Genomic DNA, 13,048 nt, shown 5'->3' on the forward strand with positions numbered 1-13,048 from the left:
CTACAGAGGGCGCACGTTGGCAAATCACTGGCAGGAAAAGGGCCAGAACCCAGGGACTCTGAGTTGAACCGTCACTTTATTTCTGCACCCGTGCTGCTGTCTAAAGGAAGGGATATTGGGAATTCCCTGGCGGTCCAGTGATTAGGGCCCCGCACTCCCAATGCAGGGGGCATGGGTTCGATCCCTGACTGGAGAATTAACATCCCACAAGCCAAAAAAGAGAAAGAAACAGAAAGGAAGGGAATTGATTCTCATTCATTCCTTCTTCTCACCTACTAACCTAATCAAAAAGAGCTGGTGTCTTTCGTATCAACGACCATTGATATTCCTGGCCACTGAAAAGTGTATAAAACTGTGTTGCAAATAACCTGTTTGGCCACAAAGAATCACGTGGAAGAGAAGCCAAGCCACAGAAATGAGACTGACTCCGGCTCTCGTCCTGCCCTTTGGGCTCTTCCCGCTTCCTTCCACGCCACTCGTCCATCCCCGTTACACCGAGAGCAGGAAGGCCTCAGCAAGACTTGCGAACACGCTTTTCTCGACTTGTCCGTATAGGGAAGCTTTAAATGTGAACACTTAGAGGTAAGACGTGGGGTCTCTGTCACTATCAGATATTTAATTTGCTCTGCGGCTGAATCAGGAAGCAACACCAATGCAGCTGACCCAGGAGGCTGAACGGTGCAGGAGGCTGAACGGTGCAGGAGGCTGCCCTCTGGCTCCCCTGCTCAGCCTCAGCTCCGTCACCTGCCCAGGACACTCTCAGTGTCACACACATGGTGAGTCTACAGTCTCCAGGACGCAGATCCCTGAGTCTGCAGACCCTGCTTACCTGGATGAAAACTTCGGTGATACCCACTTGGCTTCAAAGAACTGACTGGTTCGCTGTTGCCAAGCGATGGAATTATTGTGACAGAACGTGACGGTGGGAGGCATGCGAGGGACAGGAGTCTGAAAGAAGAACGGCAACACTCGTGTTCTTATATAAATCCCTTTTTATTTCTGTAGCATACAAAAGGTATAAATACGATTCACGTGAAACCGATCACCTGCACGATCAAGCAGGAAGGACGTGAAGCCGGGATGTGTGTCTGCACCAGAGCGGGCAGGAGGAAGCAGGGCCAGGTCCAGTCCCCCCCGGGCCCCCTTCCCCAGACACTGCATATTCTCCAACAGGAGACGAGTGAACAGCCTTCCATCTTCAGTGTCAGGCCGGTGGTCCCGCGCGCCTGGCGGGCACCTGATGAGTGAGGCACTTGAGGGGAAGCAGCCGTGTCAGGGCAGAGCGGGTGGGACTTACCCGTGGGGTGAGCCGCGGGTCTGCTCATCCCCCGGGTCTCTCTCCTTCCCGCTGCTATTTGATGCAGAGCAGGGATAGGAAGCAGGGACAGAAAGGAAGTCCACAGAAGGGACGGGACGAAGCGCAAGCCGCCGATGCCTGGCCCCAGGCTGGCAGACAGCTTGGCTGGCGCACGAGGCCTGGGAGGTGACCGACGCCAACGCAGAGCTCACGGTGTTCCCGGATCCTCAGGACTCGGATGCACGCGGAGGCCGAGAACTAGCAGCGGAGCCGTGTGATTTGTGGGGAGAGGCTAACGATCTGAACGACTTAGCAAAACCCTTACAATCTGTGAGGAAAAGTGACAGGACGTGGTCCGCCGAGGACGAACCAGGCCTCAGGGGCTGACGACACTTAAGCCAAGAAGAGAGGCCCAAGCTCTGCCAGCCAGGCCCGGTCCTCACCCCTCTGGGCAGCGACAATGGCAAGTTCCACACACACTGTTCTCTCCCCTCCCACGCGGGCTACAGGTGAGTCTGCGCTAACGGCTCCACAGTAACCCAGCGGGGACGCACTCCTGGGCTGAAGGTGGTGAAGGCCTCTGTCAAATCCCTCTCAGTCGTAAGCAGACTAGGCCACCTCTAGAGGTTATGCTTGCAGCCCACCCTGCGATTAAGACAAGTACGTAAATTGCTTGCATCACTGATCACAAACTGGGCCAGAGCCACTCTGAGACCGCAGCCAGCCAGCCGGCCCTAAGGGAAGGGGGACCGTGACACGGTGCCTCCCGAGCTGGGGGACAGCGGCCGGCTCTGGGGAACGGGCACCACACTCCCCCACAGAGATGGCAGAGAGGAGCGCTTCTCCCAGGGACCCCCACACCATGGGTGAGGAATGATCACCAACGGTAAATGACACTCTGGAAACCACCGTGGCCAAAGCAAAGACAAGGCTACGTCACAGCGGATGAGGCCGGGTGCCGCTTCAGATCCGACCTGCAGGCCTGCACTTCCTGGAGGCACCGTCCCCACTCAGGTGCTCTCACGACACGGCCGTTCTGGAAGATGGCCAAGACCACGGGGGCAGAGATACCCTACAGCCGGGACCGGCCTGCCGCCCACTTACAGAAAAACCCTGCACACCTGGAGACTAAAGGTAATTCAGGGAACACCCCTCCCTGAAAAGTTCTGCAAAAAAAAGCGACCCAAGTACTGAAGTGTGAGAAGCTGCCTCTGGCTGCAAGTCTCCAAGCACGGGGTTCTGACCGCTGGGCGGCGCCTTCACAGTCACTGTGAGCTCTGGACAGGCTCTCACCCGAGTCAAGCTGTGACCCCGACCAGGGCCGTGAGACCCCGAGAAGGGTGTGTGTGTACAGATATGTGTACACACACGTATGTGCATCCGTGCACGTGTACATACATACTTTCAGGGACCGTTCCAAAAGGCGGGCCTGTCACTCTCCGTGTCCTGGGCAAGCCCAAGAGCGGCGGCTACGTGCTCCAGAAGCTCTGCAGAGAGAAGGCCCAGCGCCTGCTTGGCCGTCATTCACAGGCCAGCTTGCTGTCGAAGCTGGAAAGCCCGATGGCAAAGGCCTGGAGCGCGCACAGCGGGTAGCTGTAGTCCAGGGTGAACACGTCGTCGGCCACACGTCCAAACTGCATGACTATGTAGTCAGCTAGAGGCAGAGAGAGATCGGGACGTCAGGAGATAAGGAAGACATCCTCCAAACAGGTCTCTTTAAAATGGGAAACCCTTAGAAAGATGGAAAGAAGCCTGACGGAGAGTGCCTACTGAGCACGACCAAGGCTCTACTGCGACTCCACTCGGCTCCCTGCCCGGACCAGCAGGAAAGGGCAAGTGGGGGGGCAGCGCAAGCTCGGGGGGTGGGGGGGCCGGAAGGGCAAGGGGGGGCAGCACAAGCTCGGGGGAGCCGGAAGGGCAAGGGGGGGCAGCGCAAACTCAGGTGGGGGGCCGGAAGGGCCTGAACCTTTCCTGAGGAAGGGCCTCTGCCTCTGCCCCCCGAGCAGCACCCCCAGGACTCCTCCGGTTGCCACAAGAGACCTCACATGCTCCTGCCCTCAACTCAGCGGCCCAGACGGCTGACTGCAAGACTGCAGCTCTGTCTTTCCGAGGCGGTCTTTTCTTCCTTAAATCATGCTCTCCCGAGTGTAACTTCCTACCAATGAAGGGCAATGCTCTTTTCTGAATTCTGTCAGAACACCTCTCTTCCTGGGGCTTACGGTCATTTTCGTGGACTATCTGGAAGTTCTTCACAGAGGCCTGAGTGACCCGGCCGTGGAAGTTCAGGACGTAGGACTGGGTGTCATCGTTCCAGACGGGGGACTTGTTGTGCAGCTCGATCAAGTTCTCCATGGCTTTGTCCTGCCACTTTGAAAGCAGGCCCTCGCGGTCCTGTAGGAGAGGGGTGTGTGCTGAGGACCGTCGCAAAGCGCTCACCCTCGAGGCTGCTGAGGCGGGAAGCAGAGCAGGGGCCTATTTCCTCCGTTTCAGCAAGTAAAACAGAAACAGAGCCCACACTAAGCGGCTCTGTTGGATTCTTATAGAAAAACTAGCGTTTCTCTTCGCAGACCCACTGGTTGCAAATCAACCACGTTAGCAACAGCGCCTACCCCGGGGTCCGGAGGGCTGGCTCTCCTGAGGAAGAGTGGCCACTCTCCAGGCTGGGCTCGGGAGGAATCAACACTGTTTTCTGTTCATCTTGCCTGTATCGCAGTCTTGTTGTTAGAGTCTTTGTTGATGAAATATGCTCGTACTTACGTTTCGTGGCTGAAATGGGATTCGTTCATGATTCATATTCATCCCTGGGATGACCACAGACATCTTCCTCGGGCCTTTAAGTCCGAGTACATTTGTTTCCTGGAAGAGAGGGAAATAAACAGGAACTTGAAACAGAAATGAAGACGAGGCCTCATTCTTTTTTCTTTAATACCATGCATTTCCTTTCTATCGATCTACCTATCTATCTATTTATGGCTGCGTCTATCTATCTGTCTATCTATCTATTTATTTATGGCTGCATTGGGTCTTCATTGCTATCTATCTATCTATCTATTTATTTATGGCTGCACTGGGTCTTCGTTGCTGCACGTGGCTTTCTCTAGTTGCGGCTAGTGGGGGCTACTCTTTGTCATGGTGTGCGGGCTTCTCATGGCGGTGGCTTCTCTTGTCGTGGAGCACAGGCTGTAGGCACACGGGCTTCAGTAGTTGTGGCACAAGGGCTCAGCAGTTGTGGCTCGCAGGCTCTACAGTACAGGCTCAGTAGTTGCGGCGCATGGGCTCAGTAGTTGTGGCTCACAGGCTCTAGAGCACAGGCTCAGTAGTTGTGACGCATGGGCTTAGTTGCTCCGCGGCATGTGGGATCTTCCCGGACCAGGGATTGAACCTGTGTCCCCTGCATTGGCAGGCAGATTCTTAACCACTACGCCATCAGGGAAGCACACAAGACCTCATTCTTAACGCAAGGCCCTCCTGGGCATGTAAAATGGGGACAATATGGAGAGCGCTAAACACTATTCTATTACTTCACTGTCGTTAAACAGAGAGAGACGGAGAATCAAGCCCAGGAAAATAAGACCGTTTCCTCTTTTTAAACTTCATTTGAACATCTGAATTTAAAACACTCCACAGGCTTGAAACCCTACTCTTACTCTTTAGCTTTAAGTGAAATTTCAGACAATTATGAGCAAACTGTCCAATTTTGTCATCTTCAATAAATATATATTTCCCAGTGAGGACACGGCACTATATGATATAGAGTGAGAATTACAGTTTAAATTAAATAGGACCTGTATCTGGAGGTAAAAAAAAATCAAATGCCCGTCAAACCAGGCAGATTATACATGAATAAAATAAGTACATTAAATACATGGATATATGTGTATTCATATACATACACACAAAGTCATGCATAGGTAAAATATTTAATTGATTCTGAAGCTAAGAGAAAACATCTATACATTATAAAGTGTTAAGTCAAATGAGTCTCAGTCACTTAGATAAAATCTCATGGGAATCAAGTGATGAGATTAATTCCAACGATGGAAAGCTGAGACTTTGGGATCAAAGTAACAACTGAGTCGGGTTAATTGCTTCTTGCTTCTTTGACTCCACAACTTCACATGCCCACTACGCGCCAGGTCCGTGTTCACGTGGAAACAGCAGTGAATGGGACTTTACGAACTGGTAGAGAAGGATGGTGCTGAAGAAGCAGTCTGGGGCACTACAGAAAGCGCGGGGAACCGAGGGGAGCATCAAGCACATCTAGTATCGGGAGAGACCTCTGCTGACGCTGGTGGACAGGCAGAGGCAAGGAGGGGCAGGGCAGGCTCTCAGGTGGGGCGCAGGGACGAGAGGTGCCGCTAGAATGACGGGAACGCATAGGAAGCGTGCCCCTGGGGAGCCGGAAGGGGAAGATGCAGCGTCCAGGCTTGATTCTGGACTCAAGGGGCAGTCTGAGAGGATTTGGAGCAGGACAAGAGCAGCATGAGCTGGAGCTGGACCGCTCAGCAGCGGCTGTACAGGATGAACCAGGTCGAGAGGGCGGAAAGCAGAGACCGGCTTCCAATTTACGGTAACCGCGAGCCAACGGGTAAGGGGTAACGAAGGCCTGCGTTAACATGGTGGCATTGGGAAAAGAGAAGAGGAGATGAGTGAGGGCCGGCTGAAACAGTAAATACAGCTAAACTTGGCAATTCGTAAATAACTCGAGTATACAGAAACAAGCTTGGGAGGGGGACTGCAAGCCCAGGGCTGGGACGCCAGGAGGCTGAGGAAACGGGAGGCGGCACTCACGTAGCAGACGGCGGCCAGCTCCTGCCGCATACAGGCCTTTTCTACCAGACCCTGGGCCTTGGCCGGGCTGACACCATGGTCATAAACTGTAAACTTGGTCCCCATGAGGTTGGACCTAGAATCAAGAGAAAAAGCCACCACAATGATCTGTATTTTTCTCCCTTACAAACACAAGCTAGGAGAGGTATGGGACAGCCTCTCGGCCCACTCTCCAAAGGTCAAGGGGTCATCATCGCTTTCTCAAAGATCTAGCCTTAAAACAAGGAAGGGCCTTAGACTTTCTATTAACTTTATTTTTTTAGATGACATCGACCGGCTCATTGTAAAACCGATATGGACTGTTCTGAAACTACAGGAGTCAAACCATCAGAGGAGCAGGACAGGATACAAGGCTGCTCTCACCTGAGTTTGCCAACATAACTTTCCCCCTCACGAGATAGATCTGTTGGGTCAGTGGAGATGAGGTAGTTGGATGTTTTGCTCTTTTTCCGCTTTCTACCTGCAAGAAGAAATATCTAGAAAAGGAAACAAATTTTCAGTAAAAAATGCACTCAAGAGAACTGCCATGTTTGTCCTACCTGTTTAGTTAGCAAATATTTAGCAACTGCCTATCATGTACCAAGCAGTCCATCTCTGGGTCTTTTTTTTAAAAAAAAAAAAACAGGTTTAATTCACTTTGACTTTTCTTGCAGAAAAACGATGTGGTGGCCACAGCTGGAGCCTGGGTCTCCCGCATGGAGACTTGGTGTGGGTCATTACAGGATGCTCAGTGAACCCGTGACAGGGACAGTCAGTGAACATGATCTCCCTCCAGAGCTCGGGGGTGAGGCGGCCTAGGTCTTGGAGACAGCACAGAGGTGGCCTCGGCAAAGCTGCCCAGGGCAGCGGTGCAACCGCTGGCCAAGGTGCAGCATCGTCCACGCCGGCCAGCACCAGCTTCTCGGGCACAGCGGCTGGGGTGACGCCAGTGTCCAAGGGCAGGACGAGAGGCACCGGCCCAGAGCCACAGTGGCCGGTCAGCCTGCAGGGATGGTCTGGGGCTGGCCGCTCCCGTTCCCCCAGTAGCCTCACCACATGAGGACTACGGAGAACTTGGCCAGAACGATGGCCTCACGACGGCAGTGGTGATCTCCTTGATGCACTGAACACCCAGACCAGCATCTGTCCACTGCAACCCCCAACAGCAACCAACGTCTTGACCCTGGGCCGCAGGGCAGGACGGGTTATGCTCAGGCATCACTGTCAAAACCTCATCCTTGAAGGAGGGATGTTTCCAGGGAAGAGTCAGTCATCTCGGGTTCCCGGATGGATGAGCAGAAGAGAAGGGTCTCCTCCAGAGCCCTGACCAGGCGGCCCGCATGGGTGAGGGGTAGCCAGTCCTTGCCCCCGGCCCTGACCCCGCGAGCTCTGGGTCCGCGTCACTCTTCCTAACCCTCATGCTTCTCAGGACTCACCGTCAGGGTCTCCCCACCGCACAACTCTTCTAAAGTCACTAGCTTGATCCTCCATGTCATTATTCACAACTTTATCCCTAAAGCCTCCAGTGACTTTTGAAAAAAGCTTCATCCAATCTCATGAGTAAGAGTCTTTCCACCTTTGGAAGAGGCAGGACCCTGGACCCTGTGCTTCCCATCCTCCCTGCAACGGCTTTCCTGATGCTTCTTGCTGCATTTTGTATGCTGTTGTTCTAAACGCCTGCGACTTCCGTGATACGAGGACTGTCGTATTTATGCACCCTTCCCAGACGCTCCTAGACTTGGACGATAATAAGGAAGCAGGAGAGGGCAGTAACTAAGGGGAGGGGGCGCTTTGGAATCAAACAGATACAGGTTTCAATCTGGCTCTGCCACTTCTTAGTGTGTTCTGGGGCATTCCCTAAGCTGGGATAAGAAATCCTATCTTACAGCGTTGTCATAAGGGTTGTAGGTAATAATATACATAAAGCATTTAGCACACACCTGGTAATTGTAAACACTCAGTAGATAGTGGTTATAACAACATTAATATCTACTATCATCATCTCATTTCTAGGCTCTTTTTTTTCTTTGCGGTACACGGGCCTCTCACTGTTGTGGCCTCTCCCGTTGTGGAGCACAGGCTCCGGACGCGCAGGCTCAGCGGCCATGGCTCACGGGCCCAGCCGCTCCGCGGCATGTGGGATCTTCCCGGACCGGGGCACGAACCCTGTCCCCCGCATCGGCAGGCGGACTCTCAACCACTGCGCCACCAGGGAAGCCCACATTTCTAGGCTCTTAAAATCATCCACTTAGACCTGGTATTACAAAATACATTGTTCATTAGCAAGTATTAACTGCCTCAAATTTATGCATAAAGTAAATTAGAATTTCTAGGATGAAGAACAAGACATTCCACTTGCATGTTTTCTGTTTTTCCAATTCCTCCTGTTCCCTAAACGCTTCTTTCTTCCACACTGTCATAATCAAAATCACAGAGCACACTGCGAACCCCCCACCCCAAAAGAGGGATGGAGGTAAAAATAACTGCATTCAGGTAGTCTCTTCCATCTTCTTATCTTCTGGATAAAACTTGCTCTTTGCGGGTGGGTAGGTTTTGACTATTAAGACTGTGACCTCTTGGAAGACAGTGAGAACACAGCACTTGGGAACTAGGAAGTACAACCTAGTTCCTGTCGAATACCGGTGCTCCCCCATCCCCACCCCCCATCGTAAGACCATCAATGACCCAGCCCACAGCACTCTTCCCTCCATCTCAAGATCTGTCTTAAGAACCACTTCTCAGGACTTCCCTGGTGGTCCAGTGGTTGCGAATCCACCTTCCAATGCAGGGGACGCAGGTTTGATCCCTGGTCGGGGAACTAAGATCCCACGTGCCTTGGGGCAACTAAGCCCAGTGCCTCAACTACGACCTGACACAGCCAAAAAAAAAAAAAAAAAAAAAGACCCACTTCTCATACCTTCCGATTTTCGTCCTTTTCCAAGTGCATATAGTAGGTAGGGAAAAGCCCCCGATCCATTCCTTTTTTATCCCGAGTTATCCGACACTTCACTGTGACACCTCGAGGGGCAGGACTGTATGCGAAGCCCTCTAAATTCTCTATTTCTCCCAGCTGATTATCAGTGTGCTGGGCTGCAGTTCCGGAAGCTCCTGTATCCTGAAAGAACAGCCACATGTGAGCAGTAGGCGGCTGGGTCAGGAAACCTCATATTCTCTTTGAGAAACGCTTAAAGGACAAGATAACTTACGGATTTACCCATATGTCTCAGTCTTCTGACAAGGTAGGGAAAAACTCTGAGAAGTTAAATAGGTATACGAATATTGGGAGTAATGAAGCAGCAATGTATGAAAATGGGATACGGCTTCACAGAAGCTGGTTCAAGACACAAGAAATTAGGGAGTCGTGTACTTTAAGTGTAAATTCCAGCTTAACTCTTTGAAGCAGCCCTCATCCAGTAATGGCATTTAAATACCGGAGATGTTTAGGAAGCAGTGAAATTAGCTCAGAGGAAGAAGTTTCAGAGCTACATACTGTGGTTGGCTTCTGGCTGGATGCAGAACTGGGTCTCTCTGCCTCTGAAGAGGATGAATGAGATCTTAGTTTTTTCCCTTCTCCTTCCTCCCCATCAGTCTCCTCCTCATCAAAGTTCAAACTCCCTGAGATCCCTGGCAGAAAGGGAGAAACTGTCAAAAAGGGCCAGAGACCTTTGAACCAAATATAATTTTAACTTCCTTCCTTAAAAATTCCAAGCTGTTCTGACTTAAAACATGGCTATTTAATCCAAATTTTGACAATTCTTTCTTCATATTCTCACCTAGATCCATCCCTTGTTTTCCCTTCCTGCTGTTCCCTTCTCTAATTTATCCTCTTTTGCAAATCATATATCTGATAAACGATTAACATCCAGAATATATAACTCAACAGCAACAAAAACAAACCCAATTCAAAAATGGGGGAAGAGGGCTTCCCTGGTGGCACAGTGGTTAAGAATCCGCCTGCCAATGCAGGGTTCACGGCTTCCAGCCCTAGTCCGGGAAGATCCCACATGCCGCGGAGCAACTAAGCCTGAGTGCCACAACTACTGAGCCTGCGCTCTAGAGCCCGCAAACCGCAACTACTGAGCCTGCGTGCCATAACTACTGAAGCCCGCGCTCCGCAACAAGAGAAGCCACCACAGTGAGAAGCCTGCGCACCACAGCGAAGAGTGGGCCCCGCTCGCCACAACTAGAGAAAGCCTGCGCCCAGCAACGAAGACCCAATGCAGCCAAAAATAAATAAATAAAAATAAATCATTTTTTTAAAAAAATGGGTAAAGGACGTGAACAGACATTTCTCCAAAGAAGATACATAAATGGCCAACAAGCACATGAAAAGATGCTCAACATCACTAGTCATCAGGGAAACGCAAATCAAAATCACAGTGAGAAACCACCTGACAATCACTGGGATGATTATTATAAAAAACAAAATCCAAAAAACAGAAAATAAGTGTTGGTGAGGATGTGGAGAAACTGCTGGTGGCAAATGCAAAATTATGCAGCCACTGTAGAAAACAACATAGTGGTTCCTAAAAATATATATACAGAATTACCATATAATCCAGGAATTCCACTTCTGGGTGTATACCCAAAAGAACTGAAAGCAGAGACTCAGACAGATACTTGAACAACCAATGTTCACAGCAGCATTATTCACAGTTTTCAAAAGGTGGAAACAACCCAAATACCCACCAACTGATGAATAAACAAACTGTTGTATATACATAAATAGACTGCTGTTCAGCCTTAAAAAGGAATGCAATTCTGACACAGGCTACAACATGAATGAATCTTAAAGACGTTATGCTAAGTGAAATAAGCTAGACACAAAAAGGACAAATACCTTATGATTCTACTTTTATGAGGCCTAGAACAGTCAAATTCATGGAGACAGAAAGTATAACAGAGGTTGCCAGGAGCTGGGGGTGGGGCGGGGGATGGGGAGCTGGTGTCTGATGGGGACAGAGTCTCAGTCTGGGAAGATGAGGAAGTTCTGGAGAGGACGGTGGTGACGGCTGCACAGCAATGTGAAAGTACCTAACGCCACTGAGCTGTGCGCCTACAAACGCTTAAGATGGTAAACGCTACGCACATTTTCCCGCAGTAGATGTCTCTATCAGTTACTTCTTTGTTTTCCTACATTTTTTTCATGGTTAGTCTTGTGAACTGATTTGAGTTGGGAATTTTTTTTTTTTTTTTTCTGCGGTATGCAGGCCTCTCACTGTTGTGGCCTCTCCCGTTGCGGAGCACAGGCTCCGGACGCGCAGGCTCAGCGGCCATGGCTCACGGGCCCAGCCGCTCCGCGGCACGTGGGATCTTCCCGGACGGGGGCACGAACCCGCGTCCCCTGCATCAGCAGGCGGACTCTCAACCACTGCGCCACCAGGGAAGCCCCCGAGTTGGGAATGTTTGAAGTACTACGACCTTGGACCTTTTACAAAAAACTTCAAACTATCTGATTAAAAACTATTTTTTCATTTTATCCTCACATTTATATGAGTTTGAGGAGGAGGGACTGGCAAGTCTTATTTTTTGTTTTGTCTCTTGCTTGTTTATGGGGCACAAAGTGTGCTGTGTGTTATAAAAGAAGCACGACACTCAAATTTACACGTGAGACGATGATGCTCCAGGAGAAGCATTTCTGCCCAGGAGAAAGGGGCAGAGCTACGGGCGAGACCCGCCTCGCTTTTCTCTGTGGTCTGCAAGGTAAAGTCACCCCTCATACAATAGCTGGAAGAGCCCCCAGGTCACACATGACAAGGAGACTGAACAAGCAGCAGTGCTGCCCACATTCATCCACCTCAGAGGACGGACAATGACGGTCTGTTTTACATAGTTCACAAAATAAATGGTATCAAGTTTTTCTCAAGGACACCCAAGGATAAGACTAAGGCCAGTTAAAAAATTAATCTCAAGTGAAAACGTATGTCCATACAAAAACTTATGCGTAACTATTTATAGCAGCATTATTCATAATAGCCAGAGTGGGAACAACCCAAATGCCCATCAACTGATAAAGGGAGGAACAAAACGTGGCTTATCCATACAACGGAACGTGATCCAACGACAGAAAAGAACGAAGCACTGACACAGGCTACAACGTGGACGAACTCTGAAAACATGATGCTACGTGAAAGCCAGGCATAAAGGGCCACACAGCGTATGACTGATTCTGTTCATATGAAACACCAGAATAGGCAAATCTGCAGAGACAGAAAGTAGACTGGCGGCTGCCCAGGGATGGGGAGCTGGAGGGAAATGGGAAGTGACTGCTAACAGGTGTGACGTTTCTCTGGCGTCAGACAACATTCTAAAATTGATTGTGCTGATGGCTGCAGACCTCTGTGAATATACTAACGAACCAATCAATTGTTCACTTTACATGGGTGAATTGTATGGTATGTGAATTATATCTCAATAAAGCTATTATTTTAAAAATTCTTTGGTTTGTGAAGGATATTTCTTTCTTTCTTCTTTCTTTCCTAAAACGTTAACTTTTGGGGATGGGTAGCAAAACGCATAAAACTCTAGGGCTCTCACTCTCATATGGATATCTTCACTCAGTCCTACGTTTTCTTCTTTTTTTTAAATTGAAGTATAGGTGATTTACAATGTTAGTACTATGCTTTCAAATGCCATATTTGTACCAAGAACTCAGTTTATGTGAATACATGTTTTAAGATGGAGATCAAGGATTTCTCCCAAAGTTGTAAGACAAGCAAACTAGATCCCCACTTGAGGAACGTTATCTTCCAAACTGACACTTAAGTCTTAGTCAAGAGAGCACTTAATGGCTTCTATGGTCCAGATGCAACTTGTTCAGACTCAAAAAGGCATTAGCCCATCTGGTCCTGAAAGGCCAATTCTGAGAAAGAACACAGTGGTCATTTAACAGGGCAGAGTACAAGGTACAGCTTGGTATTTACAGTAAGGGATCAAGAGCTA

At 49.9% G+C, this 13,048-nt stretch overlaps 1 protein-coding gene across 7 annotated transcripts in view; it reads right to left on the reverse strand.

Annotated features, from left to right (window-relative positions):
* Positions 1-978: 978 nt before the first annotated feature.
* The window catches only part of TULP3 (TUB like protein 3), a 43,468-nt gene continuing 31,398 nt past the window's right edge, over positions 979-13,048 (reverse strand). For 3 of the 7 annotated variants that reach the window (XM_032644976.1, XM_032644977.1, XM_032644978.1), the window contains exons 5-10: positions 9,597-9,730; positions 9,024-9,221; positions 6,491-6,603; positions 6,089-6,203; positions 4,055-4,153; positions 981-3,688 (exon numbers count right to left, since the gene is read on the reverse strand). In XM_032644976.1, coding sequence (XP_032500867.1) covers positions 3,236-3,688; positions 4,055-4,153; positions 6,089-6,203; positions 6,491-6,603; positions 9,024-9,221; positions 9,597-9,730 — 1,112 coding nt within the window. In that variant the 3' untranslated portion in view covers positions 981-3,235. Of the gene's footprint in view, positions 5,904-6,088; positions 6,204-6,490; positions 6,604-9,023; positions 9,222-9,596; positions 9,731-13,048 lie in introns of all 7 variants that reach the window. The other 4 variants (XM_032644979.1, XM_032644981.1, XM_032644982.1 and 1 more) reach the window with 3 other exon arrangements.

The sequence above is a fragment of the Phocoena sinus genome, chromosome 10 (assembly GCF_008692025.1).
Source record: "Phocoena sinus isolate mPhoSin1 chromosome 10, mPhoSin1.pri, whole genome shotgun sequence".
NCBI classification, from domain to species: Eukaryota; Metazoa; Chordata; class Mammalia; order Artiodactyla; family Phocoenidae; genus Phocoena; species Phocoena sinus.